The 24140-nt window shown below is 44.9% G+C and overlaps 1 protein-coding gene across 1 annotated transcript in view; it reads left to right on the plus strand.

Moving 5' to 3' along the window:
- The window catches only part of SCD5 (stearoyl-CoA desaturase 5), a 42480-nt gene extending 18873 nt beyond the window's left edge, over positions 1–23607 (plus strand). The window contains exons 2-5 of the mRNA XM_077301030.1: positions 10730–10860; positions 13019–13224; positions 14388–14620; positions 17596–23607. Of these exons, the coding sequence (XP_077157145.1) occupies positions 10730–10860; positions 13019–13224; positions 14388–14620; positions 17596–17786 (761 nt within the window). The 3' untranslated portion in view covers positions 17787–23607. The remainder of the gene's footprint in view (positions 1–10729; positions 10861–13018; positions 13225–14387; positions 14621–17595) is intronic.
- Positions 23608–24140: the final 533 nt, after the last annotated feature.

Genomic DNA, 24140 nt, shown 5'->3' on the forward strand with positions numbered 1-24140 from the left:
TTTCAACCTCCAGGTGCTACCTGGAGTTCTCCTACTATTGCAGATGATCCCCAGACACGAGAAGCCAGTCTCCCATTATATACCAGTAAGATCCCTCCCTCATCAAACCCCACCTTCCCCAGGCTCCACTCCCAAATCTTCAGGTATTTTGCATGGCAGGATTGGACCCCCGTAACCTGCAACCCAGCCATATACACAGAGAGAAGAAGAAGAGTTGGTTCTTATATGCCGCTTTTCTCTACTCAAAGAAGTCTCAACGTGGCTTACAGTCGCCTTCCCTTTCCTCTCCCCACAACAGACACCCTGTGAGGGAGGTGAAGCTGAGTGAGCCCTGAAATCACTGCTCGGTCAGAACAGTTTTATCAGTGCCGTGGCGAGCCCAAGGTCACCCAGCTGGCTGCATGTGGGGGAGCAGGGAATCAAATCCGACATGCCAGATTAGAAGTCCGCACTCCTAACCACTACACCAAGCTGGCTCTCTGGAAAGTGTGAGCTGTTAGCAACAAAATCCTCAGGTTGTGTGATCATTCATGGTGACTTTCAGCTGAAAATCCAAATGGGAAACATAAATTGGTTGCTTCACCCTAGAACCAAAACGACTTTTATGTTTAGGGCCCTGGTTCAGAACTGTTACTTTGTGCTATCGATTGTGGTGAATTCTTGCACCAAAGCGGCAGAACTCTCTCCAGATATTTGTCACAGCAACTTCTCTGCAGATCTTGTGTAAGGAGGAGAGGAGTCAAGCAGAGATTTAGCTGAGGCAATGACTTCCCAGTACTGCAATTCTTCTGATGCTTCAGTTGAATTCTGGGCCGTTCTGCAGACTTTATCTCTGCAAACCGACATAGTGGGTCCAAAGCCTTTCTAATTAGCCCTGCTCCCTGAGGAGGCTGTCGACAAACAAGCAGAGAGCAAGATGGGATGTGAAAAGGGTTCCCTCCCCTCTCCTCCAGTGCATTCCGCAGCAATAATTCGGATGCTATTGATTGCGGGGAGTGGAAGGTATCATCTTGTCTCCCACTGCTTGTAATAAAGCACACTGGACACCAAGTTAAGTGGTGGTGAACTCTGAAGCACTTGACAAAGTCACATTGAGAGCAGATTCAGATCCTCTGATATTATTTCTACCATCATTCTGTGTTCTTCTGGCTCATCGGACTGAGATGGCTGATGTGCTACTTACGTGCATGACTTACAATGCCTTTGACCGTCTCTCTCTTTCAACATCAGTTCCCACGAGCCCTTCTTCTTTCATTATGTTTTATCATGTGTATGGGATAGGCACCCATGACCTGGGTGTAGTCTGCACAGTTTACCCACTGCCAGCTCGAATAAATCCCTGCCGTCTACACTGAATTCGATTTCCACTGTGATTTGGGGCGCTTTAAATTTTCCCTATGCAACATGCATGATTGGTAGGGAGTGACCCTACTTTTCCTCCGCGATATCCTGAAGTGAATATAACCCTTGACATTTCAAAAATCAGCATCAGTTAATGTGCAGTTCTCTGCTTTTTGCAAATTAACTTCCTGCCTCGTGCCTCCAATGCTGTAGCAAAGCAGTCTTCCCTGATTGGCTGGGACGTCAGTTCAAAGATTTCCTGGTTCCCGGTTGCAAGGCTTGTCTTAAAGTGACCTGCGCTCTAGAAGGCCTAACTTCTCTCAGCAGAGATTTGCCTCTTGGATTTATTTCCCCCCCTCCTCTGTTGTCTCCAATCCTCTCCCACCCCCCATTCAAGAAAAGAAATAAAGAGCCTCCTGCTGTGCTTTGATCCCCTCCCCATCCTGAGCTTTCTCAATCAAGTGCAGAACACTTTCTGTTTCTGCTTTTGAACCATTAGAGGCATTAGTTTTACCTGGCCTTCTGGCCCACAATATTTACTTACTAATCCATAGTTTCCTGAGTATATAATATCATCGTATGTAAAGGAACTAAGTGTATATAACAATTATTGTATTTCTTGAGTATTATATATGCTGGGTTTTTTTTCACGTCTGAACACTTACAAAGACGGTAACGCCAAAACTCTCAGACAAGCTGCTTGTGGCGGCTCACAACATAGTAAAAACATTTTAAAAAACCCATAAAATACAATCTAAGGTAAGAACAGGAAAAATCAGAAGGATGGTGGCCGCACAATCTCTCATTAGGCCTGTTTTCTTCCTCTTTGCATGTTTTCCTGGCTATCTCAGTTGGATGTAGATCGGGTGTAAATGGGGAGGGGGGGGGACGGTAAGCTCCCTCCCGAGGGGTCCCGATTATACAAGGATGGGGAAGGACCCGCTCTTATCATCCAGTATTCAGCCCAGCCTCAACCATATTGTGATTGGGGGAAAATGCTGGAAAGACAAAGATGTAGTATCCCATGTAGCTTTGGGTTTAGTTTAACCAACCTCTTGGTGGGTTCTGGAGACCTCCAGGCCCCATAACTGATCTCCAGATGGCAGAAATCACCTGTGAATGTTTCTTGCCTTGAAAACGGGTTCACTTCCCACCATCTTCACAAACAAAGCTGAACTCCTCTACGTTCAGATTTCAATTTACTAATCGATAAATTAATACCCATTTTGATTATTACGCCGACATCTTCTCTCTACTCCTAGCATTTTAAAGGATCCTTGTATTCCCTTTGGCACTAGAGCAGGGGTAGTCAAACTGCGGCCCTCCAGATGTCCATGGACTACAATCCCCATGAGCCCCTGCCAGCAAATGCTGGCAGGGGCTCATGGGGATTGTAGTCCATGGACATCTGGAGGGCCGCAGTTTGACTACCTCTGCACTAGAGAAGCATTAGATGATTGACTGATTTTATATTTTCAAATGGAGGCTGCTCCTTTTCCTCCTTCTTTCCAGATGGCTAAAAATGCAACCTGATACCAGCTCTGTTCAACACCATGTCTTAAAGCTAACCAGATCCTGCACAGATTGCCAAGATCATGGCCTGAATCATCCCCTGTTCCTCCCATCCAGCTAGAGTCTCAAGCCTCTAGGTCAGCTTTTTTCAACCTTTTGACGGTGGCAGTACCACTTAAATATTTCTCAAGCTTCAAGGTACCAGGAAGTGATGTCAGCTAGCCACATGGAAGTGCTAGGAGCCCCCGGAAGTGGTAGGAGCCTCTGGTTGCAAAGGTTTCAGTAGCCAGGGCCTCTCCCCTTTCCAACTCATCCAGCCCCAGTTTTGGGAGGGGTAGGTCAACCTGCCCAAATAAGGGTAGGTTTTTTTTTTTAATTAAAAAAGCTTTTCTTTTCCTTTTCACTTGGAGCTGGAAACAACAGGCACAGTGTAGGAAGGCTCAGCCACCATTTTGAAAACCCCCTCCATGCCACAGTACCATCAAGGGGCCTTTGTGGTACCTTATGGTATTGTGGTAACATAGGTGGGACCCCTGCTCTAGGTGGTTCCTTGAAGATCTCTTGGGATGACAACTGATCTGCAGACTATTGAGAAGAGGTAGAAGAGGAGGAGGAGGAGGAGGAGGAGGAGCAGTTGGTTCTTATATACCGCTTTTCTCTATCCGAAGGAGTCTCAAAGCGGCTTACAATTGCCTTTCCTTCCTCCCCACACAACAGACTCCCTGTGAGGTGGGTGAGGCTGAAGGAGTCTCAAAGCGGCTTATAATCTCCTTCCCTTTCCTCTCCCCACAACAGACTCCCTGTGAGGTAGGTGGGGCTGAGAGAGCCCCGATATCACTGCTCGGTCAGAACAGTTTTATCAGTGCTGTGGCTAGCCCAAGGTCTCCCAGATGGCTACATGTGGGGGAATGGGGAATTGAACCTGGCTTGCCAGATTTTCAATGCAACCGTTTTCTCCAAGAGAACTAGTCTCAAGAGCCAGGACTAGTTCCCTTGGAGAAAACGGTTGCTTTGTGATTATACCCACTTGAGGTCCCTCCCTCGACTCTACCCTCAAACCCCCAGAATGTCCATATCCAGAGATGGCAACACACTGGAGAACTTGAAAATTCACAGCATCTTATTTTGTAACATTAAGAATAATTAAAAGATCACATGCTTTGGGATGATCTCAAGCAAGGTTGTATATCTACGGCGTTGTTAGTCCTGTGAACCACGGACTGCATTGCAGAAACAACATCATGTAATTGAAAAATCAAGCAAAAAGTAAGGTAATATAATAGTGGAATATAAACAGAAGGCAGCTCACAAAGAAGACGACACTCTATACATGGGCCAAGAGTGCTGCTGGTATCTCATTCCCTCACTTGTCTACCGTCCACTTTACCGAGAACAATACCACCATTGTCAAGAGTCTGGAAGCACAAATGCAACCTCAGTTATGATAAATAAATAAGCTTGTACCCTTGGGAGAGGAGGGGAAATCTGCATTTTGCATCTGTGTATTTGAAACAAAAAGTAACTAACCTTTCAGAGAAGCAGTTGTGTTTGTCCTTTCGCTACGAAGGATCCCTTTTGGAAGTGTCTCCCCCCCCCCCCCCAGTATGGTTTCCATGGGGAACATTTAAGTTTAAAGGTTATCTTCCCTCTTGCCGGGAAATACATCCCAGGGAGTTCAGTGGGGCTTATTTCTGAGTAAGCGTGTTGACATTCAAGCTGTCTTTCAGCTTACCAGCATGGCTGGTTCGGAATTGTTTGCTTGCTCACTGTTTGAAAAACATGATCCCATACGTTTTATTAGGAAAAAAAGTTGGGGGGAACCCAAGAACTTAATAGTAAGTGAAGAAATCAATGCCCCCTTCATGTAGTAAGTGTATTTCTCTTGTACAAAGTTACATACAAGTGAAATTGTGCATAAAATTGAGTGAGTGTCTTGCCCCATCAGATATTTCTTGCTATTTCCATCCCGGGAACTTCATTCCCAGACAAAGTTGAAGCCAATTTGGATTGGGACTGTGGCACGCACAGAGAGGGAGTGTAAACCTTCTCTTTAGGGATGTTACTCACAGGAGGGACCTGGGGAGTCCATGGAATTGCAGGTCATTTCCAAAGCAGAAAATGCTTGCTTAGGAGGGTGGACTCTATAGCATTATACAATATTGAGGCTCTTCCCTGCTCCAAATCCTGCCCACTCCTGGCTCCACCCCCAAAGACTCCAGGTAGTCCCCAACCCAGCAGTGGCACCCCTACTTTCCCTTCATGACACTGACTCTGGCACTAACGGGGGAGGGCTTTCCACTGATGGCCAATCAGAGGCCCTGGTTGAGTGGCCCTCAGTGGGGCGGGCACTCTCAATGAGAGCCAATTGGAGGCTTCCAGAAAATGTGCCAATCCTTCTAACTGGCCCTCGGGGGGTGTGACCTCCCGCCAAGGGCCAATCAGAAGGTCATCACGTCATGGGAAGCACAGTCATAATTTTACGTGGTATGATTAGTGGGAGGCGGAGGCCTTTCAGCATGGTCTCTATGTTCATTCTATTTCCCAGCAGAGTCCTGCATCCTCAGTGGGAGCAGGGCTAAACGAATTTGACAGGTTCAACTTTTCTCTTAATGGATTTGCAGTGTAACCAAAAATTACATCTAGAGAATATCTTCAGCATTCTGCTGTTAATGGCACAGAATAAAGGGCAGCAAATCCACTGGATGTCCTCGGCTATTTCTTATTACATGTATTATTACATATATTATTTATTATACATCTTTTAAATTCTGCCCTTTCTCCAAGGAGCTTATGTGTATGGTTACCTGCTCCTCCATTGTCCCCTATCAGCAGCTCTGTGAGATAGATTAGGGTAAGAAAGAATGCATGAATGGCCAAGGTCTTCCAAAGAGGCAATGTGGTATAGTAGTCAGAGTTTTCCGGTAGGTTCTGGGAGACCTAGTTGACATTCTCATTTTGTGGACGACTGTTGGCCTGTAATCCCTTCTCAGCCTAACCTACCTCGCAGGGTTATTGTAAAATGGAGAAGGGAGAACCACACCTTCTGCTGTGACCTCCTTGGCAACAGGGTGGGATAATGTAGGAGTAGATAGCTAGACATAGCACATAGCAAGTATGTGATCCTGGTTCTTTGTGGAAGGCCAGGTCTTTAGCATTGCTGACCTCCAGCTGGTGATAGAGAACAGTTCCCTGGGAGAAGATGGCTTCCTTAGAAGGCATTATACCTCTCTGAGGTCCTTCTTTTCTTTACCCTACCCAGGCTCCATCCCCCAAATCTTTAGGAATTCCCAATCCAGAGTGGCAACCCCTTCTGAAATTCTATGCTGGCTTGGAGAGGTCAAAAGAGGCAGAAATGGCAGTTGGCTTGTTGGGCAATTTCAGTCAGGCCTTCCTGACACACCAAGTTAGACAGTGAGGTGGTCCAGAGAAAGTGTCTCAACCTTACGATTTGTGGTGCAGAATTCGCAGGGAAACCAATATAAATGTCTAGTTCTTTTATACTATGAACTCTTTCTCGAGGGCCACAGTGGCCTTCCTGGATAGCCAACACAGGACCTATGGTTAGAATTCCACAGTCTTTCCTCTCTGACAGAATCAGTTGGCGGAAGCTGAACCCATCTCTTCATCTTTCCAAAATAAAAATATGTGGTAGATTTCTCAAGACGGACAAGGCATCAGACCTGGAGGGTGCCAGGATCCAAACCTCATATCCTCTTAGTCCAGAAAGAAATATGTTTGGTGATTACTGTTGGGGGGGGCAAGGTTGTACACAAACTTTTAGATGTATAAAAAACCACCAGCTGCATTGCTGCCTAGGATAAAGTACAGAGAAGAGGCTGGGGGAAAAAATTCATTGAGTGAAATTTGCTGCCAATTTTTAGGCAGGGAGAAAAAGGACACTCTTGACCCTGAAGACCTTGAATGTTAAATTTCAGTAGACAGTGAGACTTCCTTGCCAATTCTACATTCTAGATAACACAAGGTCTTCACATTGCTAGCGTCTGCATTTCCCCCTCGCTGTTTCCATGACTGGAGTTCCTCCCTATAATATTTTCTTCTCATTCTTTTCTACTTTGAATCCTTTTTGAAAACTCAACTTTTCCCCCAAGGAAGTGTTCAGCTGCCCTCCACAAAAATGAATCTAGCTTCATGTACTTGCATCTGCTCACATGCATTCCTTGTTACTGTAGGTTACTGTAGGTTCCCCCAGAGAAATCATTTGATGATTGGCCAAGGAAGTGTGCATGCACACAAAAGCTCACTTCTTGAATAAAACTTTGTTGGACTTAAAGTTGTCGCTGGACTCGAATTTTGCAATTTTAGAATCAGTTTTATATTTTTCAGGTTTGCAAACCATTTCAATGTCCATTCCGCACAAGGTTAATGTTGCTGAAGTCTTACCATTGTGTAACGCTATTTTTTTTACATTACGCACAACGTCGTACACAATCTGCAACACTCCTGCAACACTCCCGCAAAAATCGCTTCATTGTAGCGCTTTTTGGGGAATTCACAAAAAAAGGATTCCCCCTTAAAAAAAATGCTAGACTCTTGAGAACAACCTGCAACACATCTGAAAAAGACACGTGTGTTCTCAATATAGCGGTAGCAAGAATGTCTCTCCCTAACCTCTTGCACCCGAGCTTCTGGCATCGTGATCACCATCCCCCCCCCCTTAAACTGGCAAAAGCAACAAATAAGCGATGATTCTTCGGCTGAAATCCCTCCAGCAACAATTGTCTGTAAAGTTTCCGAGCACAATACAGCCATCTGTTCAACACTGCCTGTAATTTTGGCCAGAAATTGCACCCGGGGGGGGGGTTTACTTGAAGAGCATGTAAACAATTAAGCGCCAACTCCTACGCCAGTGAAAAAGGTCTTTCTGATACATCAAATGAACAAATATGCGTTGCTACAGGTGTTGTCAGGTTTTTAAAAAACAGTTTTTAAAGGGAAGCACGAACACAACAGTTCATTGGCTGCTAGGTTTGATTGACGTCCAGGAGCGGGAGGAAGCGCGGAAAAATATTGCCTCCTTTGTTGCGATTCCAGAAACTTGTCCGTTATGAGAACAGCACCAGTGAGAGAGCCTTTTTTCCGAGAAAAACGGCTGTGTGCATTACCGAGACCGGCCACTATTAATTGCAGCGCTTTTCGATAATTAGCTACATTGGCGGTTGTGCGGAATGGCCCCAAGAGTTTTCGACTGGGAACTGGGATACTAAACCAATCGGTCAATCAACGTGTACATTAATGGCACGGTATAAATAATGGATAGGCCTAAAACTTTCCAATTGATAGATTAATTATTTAAAGCTTTGTTGATTTGTTTGAAGCTAAATTTAACTTGCAAGAGCAAATCTTTATCAGTGAGGCTGAAAGTCAATGGTCATACTTCGTATTTGTATAGCTTACAATGGCCCTATAAGGTAGGCTTGTGTGCCTGTCTCATGTTGTAGTTGGGGGATTCATCCTGACAGAATAGCTTACGCAAGGTCACCAAGTGAATCTGTGGCTGACTTGAATGAGCAGCTTCTTAGAGTTCTCCCAGCAAACTGATCTCCAGAGCCATCTTGGTGTAGTAATTAGGAATGCAGACTTCTAATCTGATGAGCCTGGTTGGGTTCCCCACTCTGCATGCAGCCAGCTGGGTGACCGTAGGCTCACCACATGACTGATAGGGCTGTTCTGACCAAGCAGAAATATCAGGGCTCTCTCAGCCTCACCTACCCTATAGGGTGTCTGTTGTAGGGAAAGGGAATGTAAGCCACTCCGAGACTTCTTCAGATAGAGAAAAGTGGCATATAAGAACCAATTCTTTTTCCTCAGTAATATCAGGACTCTCTCAGCCTCACCTCCCTCACAGGGTGTCTGTTGTGGGGAGAGAAAAGGGAAGGCAATTGGAAGCCACTTTGAGACTCCTTCGGGTAGAGAAAAGCGGCATATAAGAACCAACTCTTCTTCTTATTCAGTAATCTCAGGGCTCTCTCAGCCTCCCCTCTCTCACAGGGTGTCTGTTGTGGGGAAAGAAAGGGAAGGTGAATATAAGCCACTTTGAGACTCCTTCGGGTAGAGAAAAGCGGCATATAAGAACCAACTCTTCTTCTTCAGAGATGATGATAATGTTGGTGCTGATTGAATTTCTATACTGTTCTCCTGAAAGCAGGCCTGTATACGCAATGCAATTAATAGTTAACAAATGGTTAAAAACAACACAATAAAACATTAAACATTAAACAATATAAGACATTAGCAAACTAGCAGCATTCTGAAACAGCAACAGCATCAATTTGTTGGTCACTACCCATAGATCTTTCCAGGATGGGTATCTCTGTGGCAAATGTTTTGTTGGGAATGCCCACAGATGTTATGAGGTCATTGGTCAGCTCTGACAGGGCCTGGATCTCCTCTGGGAACTCATTCCACCAAACAGGGGCCAGGACTGAGAATGTCCTGGCCCTGGTTGAGGCTAGATGCACTTCCTTGATCCAGGGACCACCAAGTGGCTGGAGCTTTGAGCAGAGGGTTGGACTAGATCCTGCATTGAGCAGGGGATTGGACTAGATGGCCTGTATAGCCCCTTCCAACTCTATGATTCTATGATTCTATGATTCTAGCTTGCAAAGTGAAGTACTCTTCGGGGGCCATAGGCAGAGAGGTGGTCTCTCAGGTATGCCAGGCCCAGACCAGTTCCAGGCCAGATAATCTTCCCCATGGGAGGAGTTCCAACATGTGGGTAGCGCCATTGAACAAGCCCCTCTCCTCATGCTTCTCACACCCTATGTTGGGAGTTCTGTGGATAAATCACCAGAGCTTTTAAAAAGAACCAAACTATTAGTGACACTGAACATGGCTTTGTTCAAATGACTGGGGTTCCACGTGTTTCTTAATCCCTCTGCTGCGGTCACAAGTGCTGCCGATCCCATATTGTTCTACCCACGGGTTTTGCAGTTTCGCCATCAAGTGGTTGAAGAAACAATAGCAAGGAAATATCATAACCAGAAGTACACAGAGATGTGCCATCAGAGGTTCAGGCAGTTGAGCACAGCACAGACTATGGAATCCACCCTCCAAAGGTCCATGGCAACACTTCATGTTGTGTCGAGAAACTCATAATTAAAATTCTCTTCAGGAAGTGATTGGCGTCTGTTTCATAGAATCATAGAATCATAGAGTTGGAAGGGGTCCTGCAGGCCATCTAGTCCAACCCCCGGCTCAACGCAGGATCAGCCCTAAGCATCCTAAAGCATCCAAGAAAAGTGTGTATCCAGCCTTTGCTTGAAGACGGCCAGTGAGGGGGAGTTCACCACCTCTTTATGCAGCCTATTCCACTGCTGAACTAATTGTGATAACGGGTTTAATTGTGATAAGGGGTGTTTGTATGGGTTTTTATGGAATTTACTGTATTTTATTATTCTGTGAACCTCTGCGAGGCCTTCGGAGAGTGGCGGTATAAAAATTTTAATAAATAAATAAGGGGCCATTTTGTTTCTGTCAGCACAAGGGTTCCTAGTCACCTCAACAGGGAGCAGAGCCAACCCTACCTTAGTTATTTTTATTTACTTATTCATTCAAGTTCTATTCCGCCCCTCAACGTGATGTCGAACGTGAAATTACGTTCCCTGCACTTTCATAGCAATTATTTTGGTACAAAGCGAATATGCATAAATAGCACGGGTAATAATAACGCAACATCATTTTTGTAAAGAGTCGTGGTGTGCTTTTTCTGCTTCCCTCAGCTTTGTGAGGCGGCCTTGTTACAGCTATGACCGAGGCTCCAACAAGGAGAGAATTCTATCTTAAGGGAACATAACGGAGGAAATTGCTTGGTGCAGGATGGGTGTGTATTTATTCAGTTCTCCTTTGTGTCTTTCAGCTTACTTGTGTTTCCTCATGACGGCCCTCGGAGTGACAGCAGGGGCCCACCGCCTGTGGAGTCACAGATCCTATAAAGCCAAACTGCCTCTGCGGATATTCCTGGCTGTAGCCAATTCCATGGCCTTTCAGGTGGAATATTGCTCTATTTCCCCTCTGCATGCGCTTGACTAGATTGCTCCATTGTCCTTTGAATGGCGGACTGCTGAGCGGAGGGACTGGTTGGCCATTTCCTTGTGTTGCTTGTGTTGCTAGCTCTGTGTCCTTGTGTTGCTAGCTCTGGGGAGAGAAGTACTTGGAGTTTTTTTTTTGGGGGGGGGGTTAGCCTGGAGGGGCAGAGTTTGGAGAGGTGAATGACTTCAGAAGGAAGTAATGTCATTCCAGCCTTCAAGGATGCCATTCACTTCACAGAAACTGGTGGGTGTCGTCTGGAGATCCATTCTAATACTGGGTTGTCTCCAGGCCTTGGCTGGAGGTTAACAATCAAGGGAGTTCTCAAGTGGGCTACACAAGTGAAGTCACTAAACAAAGAAGAGAAGAAGAAGAAGAGTTGGTTCTTATATGCCACTTTTCTCTACCCGAAGGAGGCTCAAAGCGGGTTACAGTCATCTTTCCTTTCCGCTCCCCACAACAGACACTCTGTGAGGGAGGGGAGGCTGAGAGAGCCCTGAGATTACTGAAGAAGATGAAGAGTTGGTTCTTATATGCCGCTTTTCTTTACCTGAAAGAGTCTCAAAGCGGCTTACTATTGGCTTCCCTTTCCTCTCCCCACAACAGACACCCTGTGGGGTAGGTGAGGCTGAGAGACCCCTGATATCACTGCTCGGTCAGAACAGCTTTCTCAGTGCCGTGGCGAGCCCAAGGTCACCCAGCTGGTTGCATGTGGGGGAGCGCAGAATTGAATACGGCATGCCAGATTAGAAGTCCGCACTCCTAATCACTACACCAAACTGGCTCAAAGTCCTCTTTCATTCCAAATATAAAGTATGCCAGAATGCAGACCAGTTATTAAGCATTTTCAAATGTATTTTCTTCAGTGGCAAATCAACTAGAAATGTTATGAAGAAATGTTTCAATTTTCATACAGGACTGGGATTCAAGAGAACATTCGTCAAAAATATATATAACAGAACCTTATTACAAGTAGTTCAGGGGATAAATAAGATTCTAATATATTTCTTTTGAAGAATTTTCTCTTGAACGATCGTGTTAAGATTGGAACTTATACCAGTCCTGTATAAGAAACCCCAGAAGTGAGGTCAGCAGGCCACACCTTCCTGTCATGACCCCCGGAAGTCACATGGTCACCAGAAGTGACATTACCAGACACTCCTACAGGATGTGACATCAGCAGGCCATTCAGACAGTATTATTATTAATTTATTTTATTTATATTTATATACTGCCATCGCCCGAAGGCTCAGGGCAGTTTAAAGGAAACAGGAAACAGATACAGATAACATGAGGTAACACATGCGACAACAGCAATAACAGTACAGCAACAATAACCCCAACATGATCACAGCAATAATAATATGATAGGACTGCAAAGGAGCCTCAGCTCAACTCTTACTGGGACCCAGTGGGTTAGGCAGATTAGTGGCAGTTGTAGTAGAAGGGGGGTTATTAGATTGATGTTTTAATGGGAATTTTAATGGGATTAGTTGTTGTGACCCGAATCCAGCCTATCGGGAGAGGCGGGAAATAAATCTAATAATAATAATAACATTATTATTATTATTATTATTATTATTATTATTATTATTATTATTATTATTAATTGGACTTATAGCTTGCCGCTTTCCAGAGACATTCGGCTTACGATATAAAACCCCCATTAAAAAACCTGACGCAACACCCACTATATTCCAAGGATTGTACCTCTACTGATATTCCATTACTGAAATCGACAGCACAGATATATTTTCAGAGGATTTGTGAACAGAATCATACCTGCACTCTGGGCTGGCTCTTCTTTGCCAAGGGGAGAATGCAGTGGTAGCCTGCAGAAACTGGGCCAGGGCAGGCCTATGCTACTTCGTTGCCCTGGCTCCAATACCAGAAACAGGGCCCCTCCAACACAGTCCTTTCCACCCACCCACTTACAATCACAGAATCAGTATTTCTGTCTGATGGCTATCCAGCCTCTGCTTAAGAACTTCTAAGGAAGGAAAACTCACCCTCTCCCGAGGTAAGCTTGTTCCACTGAGGAAGCGCTCTAACTGTCAGGACCTTCTTCCGGATGTTTACGTTTATGTTTTTGTAATGCCCCCTTCTGTTCTCTACGCAGAATGATATTTTCGAATGGTGCCGTGACCATCGAGTGCATCACAAGTACTCGGAGACGGATGCTGACCCCCACAATGCCAAACGTGGATTCTTCTTTGCCCACATTGGCTGGCTCTTTGTCCGGAAGCACCGAGACGTCATAGAGAAAGGGAGGAAGCTGGACTTCAGTGACCTGCTAGAGGACCCCGTTGTTCGGTTTCAGAGGAAGTGAGTGGAAGCGGGGGAGCAGAGAGCAGAGGCTGAAAAGCGTTGGGTGCTTTCTGTTATTTTGAGAGGTTGATGCTGCACAGTGTTTAGAGTCTTGTATCTTTAATGGCAAGGTGTTATTCATTTGCGAGCTTGGTAGGTGTTGCTCGCAGAACTTCTAAGGTTCAGTAGTGGAAGCGGCTGCCTATCGCACAATAAAGGTAAGGTCACTCCGGATCAATCCTTCTTGCTGCAGAAGGAAAATTTAAATCACCCAAAATCAAAACGTAAATCGCATTCTGTGTAGACAGCAGGGACTGAATCGATCTGGGATTGGAATAAAAGCTCCATGCAGTTTACACCCTGCTCTAGGACTGACTGGTTTGTTCTCCTTGCCATCCAAGGGACTTGCAAGAGTTTTCTCCAGCACCAGAGTTCAAAAGCCTCAATTCTTTGATGCTTTGCCTTCCTTATGGTCCAACTTTCACAGCCATACATTGCAACTGGGAAGACCATAGCCTTGACTAGATGCACTTTCGTTGGCAGGGTGATGTCTCTGTTTTTTAGGATGCTTTCTTAACCAGGCTTTTGTGAAACTCTGGGGTTTCTTGATGGCCCTGAAAGAGTTTCCCAAATGGGAGGGAGTAAATTAATTTTTAATATATTTGAAAATGTCTTAAACATTTATTGGGTGATACGGCCAAATGCAGTCATGTTGATCCACTCCCCCCTCCCAAAATGGCCAATGATGGACCTGGAGGTGCTGGTAAGAGGAGGTGCCCTGAGTGGGCGTGTCCACAGCTATGTTTCCCAACCGTATTGTGCACAATCGCTCCACTTCTGGGCTTTCTCGAAGCCTGAAGAATATTTCAGGGGATTCTCAATGGTCAAAAAGTCTTTCTAAGCAATGCAGAAATGGCATAATAGGATAATATGCACAGCAGCAAATAGTATGTGCTATATCCAGTAGTATAGTCCAAAGCCTCTTTCACTTTATTAAAGCATTCTTTGTTAACCTTTCTGTTATAACAAAGCCCTATTCCCACACACACCCCATTTAGAAATACAAGAAGGTGCTGCTATCTTTTTGTTCTACTTGGCTAACTTGGATTTCAGCAACAGAGTCCATATTGTTTTGCATGACCTTGCCTAGTGATCCTTCTTCTTTCTTTTTTTCTTCATAGGCACTATAAGATTTCAGTAGTTCTGATGTGCTTTGTTGTTCCTACTCTTGTGCCTTGGTACTTCTGGGGGGAGACCTTGTGGAATTCCTACTTTCTTGCCTCGATCCTCCGTTATACCGTCTCACTCAACGTCTCTTGGCTGGTCAACAGCGTGGCTCACATGTATGGCAATCGGCCATATGACAAGAACATCAACCCTAGGCAGAACACGTTTGTCACTGTAGGGGCCATTGGTGAGTACCAAGAACCTTGTCTCCCAGCTGATTGTTTCCAGATTATTATGTGCATGCTACATCTTCTGCCAGATGTCAAATGTCAAAATATCGAGATCTTGGTGTAGTGGTTAAGAGTAGTAGCCTCTAATTTGGAGATCTGGGTCTGATGCCCTGCAGCCAGTTGTGTGGCTCTGGGCTAGTCACAGTCCTGTTGGAGTTGTTCTCACAGAGCAGTTTTGTCAGAGCTCTCTTGGCTCTGCATACCTCACAGGGTGTCTGTTGTGGGGAGAGGAAGGGAAGGTGATTGGAAGTCACATTATGGTAGTGAAAAGCAGGGTATCAAAACCAACTTTTCTTCATCATCTATCTATGTTGATGATAATGTTAGTCATTAATGGTAGTCCAACTTTTGGTGATCCTATGGCTCAAATGTCACCATGTTTTTTGATCTTGCCCTACTTCTTTTGGTTCAGCAGTTCTCAACCACCGTAATGCTGCGACCCCAACTGTGGCGGCTGTAGGCTCACATTCGCAAGTGTGCACGCATGCGCGCAGGCACACACACAAGCGCACAACATGGCCAGTGCCATGGCTGCGCCAACACCAGCTGCTGCCACCTGCCAACACTACCCGCTGCTGCCCACCGCCATCTGCCACTGCCAACCTGTGTTGGCGACCCCGCGGAAGGGGCCAGGCGACCCCACTTGGGGTTGGGACCCCAAGATTGAGAAACACTGTTTTAGTTGAAGAATGCTCTGGCCAGAGTCCATTTTAATAGTATCTAACCAGCGTGTTCTTTGTCAGCCTGGTTTCCTTTTTCCACTGACCACTCCTAGCATAATTGCTCTCTCCATTGAGTTGGATGACATGGGTTGGTCAAAAACAAAAGACTGAAGAGGCCCTATAATTCAGCCTATGGCAAATTAAGTTTCTCCTTCGGCATTCTCTATGGCTTTGTTTAAAGCACGCCTTCTTCCCTGCTGCCAGGATCCATTGCTTCTCCAGAGACTTGGATTCCATGCTTGCCAATTTCATCTTAACATCTCACGGTTTCTCAGGAATCGCTGAGACCACAAGAATTCATTATCGCTATTGGCTCCAAGGCAGTGTCAGATGACTGATGAAATGCATCTTGACCACAAATGCTCCTGGACATCTAATGCCTGGAGACAGTAGTCTGCAGGGCAGTATTCGGGACTGGTTAGAATCATAGAATCACAGAGTTGGAAGGGACCTCCTGGGTCATCTAGTCCAACCCCTTGCACTATGCAGGACATTCACAACCCTGTCGTTCATCCACTGTCACCTGCCACCCCCTTGAACCTTCACAGAATCAGCCTGTCCGTCAGATGGCTATCCAGTCTCTGTTTCAAAATTTCCAAAGATGGAGAACCCACCACCTCCCGAGGAAGCCTGTTCCACTGAAAAACCGCTCTGACTGTCAGGAACTTCTTCCTGATGTTTAGATGCATTAATTTCATCCCATTGGTTCTGGTCCAACCCTCTGGAGCAAGAGAGAACAACTCTGCTCCATCCTCTACATCGCAGCCTTTTAAAAACTTGAAGATTTGTCAAAAATATTTTCTAGCCTACCTTTTCACTGGAAAATAGTCCTCAGGTAGGTCATGATAATGCAAACAGGCATTTAATCTGAGAAAGCCCTGATATTACTGCTAAATCAAAACAGCTTTATCAGGGCTCTGACAAGCCCAAGGTCACCCAGATGGCTGCATGTGGAAGGGGAGCAGGGACTCAAACCCAACTAGCCACTACACCAAGCTGGCTCCTGGCAGATGTCAGAGGTTGTGCATTATGTCCCTGTGTATACTGTCCTAGTGTTAATGAGTAATAAGTAGAGGAAGCAGGAGAGTGGACATCAGGGAGTTACTTTAAGGAAATAGTGTATGAGCATCAATGTATTAAGAATGTTTGTATTTTGATTTTAAAAATATAGTGAATTGGGTTTTCCTGTGCCCTTTATAAAGTTTATGATTCCCATACCCGACATTGCTTTTTATGGCACACAAAGTGATGTTTATACCAGATCCAACCCCAATTTACATCAGATCCAACCCCAATTATAACAAATGAGTTCACCATAAGTTAGCTGTGAATTGACAGCATTTTCTACTACCCTCTGTAGAGTTTCTCCAAGCGCATAGTATTCAGTGGGTTTAGACTGGAATAACTCTGTATATATTGCTCTGTTCATTAATTGAATTATTAAATCTCATTCAAGATTTCTGTAACTCGGTAAGTGCCCTAAAAAAAAGGAACCATGTGAACAAAGTCAAAGTCAAACTTTATTACACTAGGCCGTAGGCCGTTGCAAGATCAAATAACAATAAACTTGTTAAAAACAAATGTAGAATAAAAATTACACTTGACCATGTGAACAAAGATTCAGTGATTCTCTAAGAGTCCCAGAGACATATCTTGCTAAAGCATTATATTGTACAATCATCTGAATAATCTGCTACTGCAAATTAATCTTCTTATATGATGCTATGGAGTACTTGGGTGGAAAACTACCAAGGAAGTTTCTGTAGAGGAAGGCAATGGTCAACCTCCTCTTCTTCTCACTTGCCTAGGAAGCCCCACCTGTTGTCGCCATAAGACTTGGAGAAGATACTGTACAGAGGAAGGCGAGAGCCAACCTCCTCTGCTTCTCACTTGCCTAGACAGCCCCTCCTGGGGTCACCATAAGGCTTGAAGGAGATACTCTATGGAGGAAGGCAAGAGCCAACCTCCTCTGCTTCTCACTTGCCTAGAAAGTCCCTTGGTGAGGTCACCATAAGTTGGTTGCAAGTTGACAGCACTTCACATACACACATTAGATTTTTACCTGTCACCTAAAATTGTGAAAAATCATGCCTTTCCCCCCTTTAACAGGTTTTTTTTCCCTAGAATCCCTCTGGTGCTCCCCTCCATTTGTTTTCTCCTGCGTAGCCACTGACCTCTCTCTTTTGTCTCCTCTGGGTTTTGTTTCCTAGGTGAAGGTTTTCACAATTACCACCACACCTTTCCATTTGATTATTCAGCCAGCGAGTTGGGCTTGAAATTCAACCCAACCACATGGTTCATTGACTTCATGTTTTGGCTGGGTTTGGTCACCGAACGAAAGCAGGCACCCCAGGAGATGATCCAAGCCCGCAAAGAGAGGACAGGAGATGGCAGTTCTTGAGAAATGAAACTCATCCTGGAACGTTGATGCTACTGTATGTGCTGTTTGTATGTTTCTTCATCGGGGTCCTCCTAGGCCCTCCCCCTCCCCTTAGGATGGAAGTAGTGTTTTTCATCTAATATAGGCCAAGTTAATTCATGGATTAATTCCATTTTAACCTTAGTGCGATGGTTTTCAAATGTCCGGTTTTCCCACGAACGCTTTCCAAATCAGCAAATATTCTCTGTGTTCCTAGGAATTCTGGGGCATGTGGAATTCACACAGGGTCATTTGCCGGGCCAACTGAACCATTGCTCTGTGTGAATCGAGAACAGGACCCGGATAGGCCCAGGCACGCACAATCTCATCAGATGGTGGAAGCTAAGCAGGACTGCCCTCGGTCAGTATCTGAATGGGAGGTCTCTAAGGAAAACTAGGGGTCATCATGCAGAGGCAAGCAATGGCAAACGACCGCCTGGCTGCCAGACAATCCTATAACTGTAGGATCGCCTGGCTACACTACACACATGCCATACGATAAACAAACAAAAACAAGTAAACAAATAGATAAATATAGCCTCTAGCATCCCAAACACTCCCCAGTGGCGGTACGTAGAACAAGAAAACCAGAAATGAGGGACAATCTTTAGTGGAAGGAAATGTGCCCACAATTTCTTCGTAGTGAGGACCCCTTGATTAGCTCATGAGAGGCTTTAGGGCAGGGGTAGTCAACCTGTGGTCCTCCAGATGTCCATGGACTACAATTCCCATGAGCCCCTGCCAGCGTTTGCTGGCAGGGGCTCATGGGAATTGTAGTCCATGGACATCTGGAGGACCACAGGTTGACTACCCCTGCTTTAGGTTTCCCCAGAACACCGTATTTGAAATTCCTCTGCTTGAATGGAATTAAATCATGAGTGGATGTAGCCTAGTTTCTTAGCTGTCTTAAGTACAGTGTTTCTGCAAGTTATATATTATTTAATACTAGAGTTAAATGTAGTAGAGTTTTTGACTTCTGTTGTTACGATGGTGCCCAATGAATACACTCATGCCGGCTGCACGTCTGAACTCCTGACGGGACCGAGAAAGTGACGGTTCTTTTTTAGCACTGATCTCGCAAGTGGGTTGTTTCCATTATTGTAGCCGAACCAAATTTTCGTTTTAGACCTGGCCTGGCAATCCTTCCAAGGCCTAAAGGCCCAGATGGGCCTTTGGCAGCCTCGCTTTGAGATGGGCTTGTGCGTTCATTTCAGTAAAGGAAGGATTTTGCCGGCATGAAGAAATGTGGGTGTTGAGTTATCTTCTCTTGGAAGTCAATGTGGAAAGCCTTCTTTGCCCAGAAAGCCTTCTTGCCCCGGATCACTGGATAGAGGATCTGAATGTAATGGATCGGGATGTTAAAACAGCCCTGGAGAAAATTGGGCCAGGGTCTCTCTGTAGGTCTGGCAGAGCTGCAGGAGCCTCTTGGCTTGGATCACAGTCTCTGTGGACATAAACGGTCATCATTATCACCCCAGTCCAGGTTAGGGTCACCAAGCAATCAGTGGGAGGGTTGGTGGCGGGGACAGGATGGGGTCGTGGGCATGCTGACATCACTTCCAGTGAAAACCCCTAATGGGACAACAGACGCTCTAGGAATCGTGGGAAGCTACAACGTCACCCTGGTGGAATGCTGGCACTTCCTGTTTGTGCCAGAAGTTACATCACACAGTGGCAATGATTGTCATCCCACCAGTAAGAACACATCTCCTAGAGTTGCCAGCGCTGGCTTGGGAAATACCTGAATCTGGAAGTGAGCAGGATCTGAGGCAGGGAGAGACCTCAGTGGAGTCTAATGCTATGGAGTCCCCCCACCAAAGCAGCCATTTTCTCCAAGGGAACTGATCTCTTTAGTCTGGAGATGAGCCATAATTCCAGGTGATCCCAAGGTCCAACCTGGAGAACGGCATCCCTAACGGCTCTCCCAGTTACCGGCTAGTTGCTTGGCACCCCTAGTGGTACAGCTTAAGACTGCAGGAATTTTGAATGCTCCCTTGTTAAAAAAGACCCTGAAAACAGTAGAGCCAGCCTGACAGAACCGTTCTCCTTGCTGTTCTGGCTTTCTATATGCAAGAAAGACCAGGCCCCAGAGCATCCAGAGATGCCATCTGGTCCCCAACGATTTAACACCCAACAAGAGAGAAACGTATCCCTGATCCCTAACAATTCTAAAGGCGAACTGAAAAACTGTCAAAGTTGGGAGAAAAAGAGCAATCGCCTTGTGTTGCAAGACCAATGCTCTCTGAGTTTACTTTGTTTTTAACTCTTTGCTTTGCTCTGTCGCTCAATATGCAATTAATTTATTGATGAGCAGGTACTTGTAGTAACATCCATACGCTTCGAGGGCCAAATAATAATCATAATAATCAGTATTAGATATAATTTTATGGTCACGTTATATACCTTTGTCTTTCGTAAATGTGTACAGCTAAATGATGTCTTAAACCAAATAAAGATTCGTTTTAAATGTTTGGATACCTAATTTCTATTCTAGGTGCTCAAACCTCCTGGCGCATGCATATTTTAACTATTCCATATTTTGTAGGTCTCTTAACCCTCTGACCCTTATCTCCTACCTCCTTTTCCCCACTGAGATGTAATAATTGATCATAAAGTGCGTCAATGCTTCAGCTGCATGCAGCATTCATTGGTTTCTGAGCCAAATATATTTTTAAAAGTTCATTTATGTAGCATGTTAGCTTAAAGGGGGCTCAGAGCCCTCCGTGTCCAGTGTTAGCCACTGAGAGGAGAAATGGACTGAAATAATATTGAGTATTGGCAGATGTACAACATTTGGGGTTTTTAAATTTATTTATTTTGGGGGAGTACAGATTGCCATGTGCGGTTTCTGTACTTGAGCAAGAATTCTTCCCCCTTTAAATTAATTTCTACTCTAATCGCTTTACTAAGGAAATCATCCCCTGTGTATTAAAGAGAAGAAGAAGAAGAAGAAGAGTTGGTTCTTATATGCCGCTTTTCCTTACCCAAAGGAGGCTCAAAGCGGCTTACAGTCGCCTTCCCTTTCCTCTCCCCATAACAGACACCCTGTGGGGTGGGTGAGGCTGAGAGAGCCCTGATATCGCTGCTCGGTCAGAACAGTTTTATCAGTGCCGTGGGGAGCCCAAGGTCACCCAGCTGGCTGCATGTGGGGGAGTGCAGAATCGAACCCGGCATGCCTGATTAGAAGTCCGCACTCCTAACCACTACACCAAACTGGCTCTCAATTATTCTGAAGAGTATCAGTTATTCTCAAGAGGAAACCCCAAAATGTGCTTCCTGGAACTACGTGGGTCAGGATCCAAAGAACTTTGTAGACAGTTCAATGAGCACAAATGTCATGAGGTATGAGTCTGCTCAAGCATGATCTCTCACCCCTTCCCCAAGCAAATGCCACAGGGCAAGCTGCTTCATGTAGTGGTTAAGAGTAGTGGCTTCTCATCTGGTGAGCCATATGCTAGGTGCCCTTGGGCTCGTCACAGTCCTGATAGTGCTGTTCTCACAGAGCAGTACTGTCAGGACTCTGCCAGCCCCACCTACCTCACAGGGTGTCTGTTGTGGGAAGAGGAAGGAAGGGCAACTGTAAGATGCTTTGAGACTACTTCAGGTAGTAAAAAGTGGGGTATATAAACCAACTCTTCTGCTGCTGCTATTAAAACTGGGTGGTAGTTTCAAAAAAAGTGTTTATAATATGGCACAAGTAAAACTTTTTAGAAAAAAATTCTGGGTGAAAGTTAGCCTTGGATGGATTTAAAGTAGAGGTTTCCATCTTGGTCTTGGTGATTAAAACTGTGAAAACTAGATTTGCATTTTAAAAAGCGACAACAACTAGGAGTGGGCTGAAATCTGGGCCCTAAATTTTGAATGTTATAAAAAAATACGCTATACCTCCACCCCATGTTTCGATTTTTCTTTAACTCAGTTTTCAAATGTTTACTTCCCACCTCCTTTCAAAATTCATTCCAACTCTAGAGAAAAGTTCTCACAACATTCGTATGGAAGGTATTAATTCTCCTTTGGGATTTTCTAAAGGCTAAATGGAGAGATCTCTCTCAGGAACTGTTTTTGGTCTTGTGAATCCTTCTACTGTACAGGAAATTTTGATTGTGAGAAGTCCCTTTCCAACTATAATGATTGTTGACACTAGGGCACTTTTGTAGACGGGAAACATGGTTCTTATTTACACTACCCCTCTGGAGGCAGTATAGCATAGTCATCATGTGGTGGCTATAAGAATTCTCTGTAGAAAGAAGTATAAGGATTTACTAAAACTTTTGTCCAGTTCTCCTGGCACAAACATCAACAAGGTTTATTTTCCAGCTGCCCAATTTCCAGGCATTACACTCCAGCTTTGACAATGAGCTTGCTGAAATGTGTAGTTTAGGCACAGACATCTTAAGTTTCCCCCCCAGTTTTTCTGGAGGGCCAACAACAGGGCATGGAGGTTGAGGCTTTCCCCTGATGTTGCCTCTGAGTTCTGAGCTTCACAGACTTAGTGCCTCTGAATGTGGAGGTTCCCTTCATTCACCATGGCTAGTAGTTGCTTATTTCTGTAGCCATCACTGCATCTCAGATTACGTCACTGCATCTCAGAATAAGACGTGCAGAAGAATTTGAGATGGTGGCTAGTTGCTTCATATTTACAATTCACCGGTATTCATGGGGACTTATATAGGCAGCATAAGCAAATCACCACGCCCAAAGATTTTACAGTGTAAAATCAATTGGGACACTCGAGGAAGGAAAGGGAGATGTACGAATAAGTAGGAAAGAAGTTGAACAAAAACAGTTGTCATAGCTGGAAATGGGAATTAGCGGAGGGAAACCAAGACGGTGTGGGAAAGCAAGGTTTTGAGACAGCTTTCAATGAAACGAGATTGGTGACACCATGTAGGTGGCTAGATTTGAGACCACTGTCACCGTAAAGACCAAGAAGATTTTTGGGGGGTGTGAACTTTTAATCTTCTCTGTATCGTTCCAATTTTAGTATATATGTTGCGGAAGCAAGCACGGGTCAGAGCTTTTGAGAGTCAAGGCTTCCTTCATCAGATATCAGGACTTCCTCAGAGATTAGACCCTCAAAAGCTCATACCTTGAAAATCTTGATGGTCTCAGATCTAGATGGTCTGCTGCAGACAAAGACAATGGCCCTCTGAAACTATCAGCATGTATTTGATTAGGGCAGGAGTCCCACAGGTAGAGAGTTAGAATCATAGAATCATAGAGTTGGAAGGGGCCATACAGGCCATCTAGTTCAACCCCCTGCTCAACGCAGGATTAGCCCTAAGTTGACAAGGTGAAGTCAGTCAGAGAGTACAGTTGGAGGGGCAGAGGTCACGGGCACACACATAACAAGCAACAAGGACCACAGAAAGTGTTAAAGGAAATAACAAGATGCCGGAGAGAAATGGAAGCCAGTCTAGAGCTACCAGATGCTAGTGTCACGTGATGAGTGTAGTGGTAAAAGGGATTGATTTTTCTTAGCCTTGTTTTGGATAGAGTTGCAGGATCAAGTTACGAAAGACAAAGACCAAAGAGAAGAAAGTTGCAATAGTTCAGGCTAGATGGAAGTGATCAATGCATGGGAGAGCAACTGAGATGTTGAATTTTGAATATATATATATATATACATATATTTAAAAACCTCAGTTTGGTTTGTTAAAGTCTTCTTTGTTGGTTTGTTAAACAATGACTGTAGCCAAGAGAATGGTCATCTTTCTGTTCTTCGGCAGGCATTTAATGGTGTTAATATGTTATGAATGACATGTAAATGCTTGAGTGATTTATAATAAACAGTTATTAATGAGTTGGGCTTCCCCCAAACTTTATTTGAGCAAGGGTTGTGAATCAACAAAGATGCGTGCTGAAACAAGTATTTTTATTGCCCAAAGGTGACCCTTCCCTCTTCCTGTTCCAAGTCTTCTGAGGTCACATTTTGTTTTAATTCAACATCTGGCACCATTTTTTCAGCATTTGAATCCACTATTTTGGATTGTCTTAAATACACTGGCTTCCCCCTCCACGCTTGCATGCTCCCTTCCGGCCTGTGCACCCTTCTGCTCACAAGTCCTGTACCCCTTGCTGTTGCCCAAGGAATGCTCCCACATGACTCTAGGCAGTTGGGAGCATGGAAAGAGACAGATGACTGGAGAGGTGAGTGGGTGGGGGTCAGTTCATAGAATCATAGAATAATAGAATTGGAAGGGAACTCCTGGGTCAAGTTGCAGTGGACCCCACTAGAAATCTCAGCCCTTGGCGGCTGCCCCACCACAGGGTATGCTGATGCTTGGTTGTCCACCATTCTGGGAATATTTAAAAATTCCTGGAACTCACAACATG

The sequence above is a fragment of the Paroedura picta genome, chromosome 10 (assembly GCF_049243985.1).
Source record: "Paroedura picta isolate Pp20150507F chromosome 10, Ppicta_v3.0, whole genome shotgun sequence".
Lineage (NCBI taxonomy): Eukaryota > Metazoa > Chordata > Lepidosauria > Squamata > Gekkonidae > Paroedura > Paroedura picta.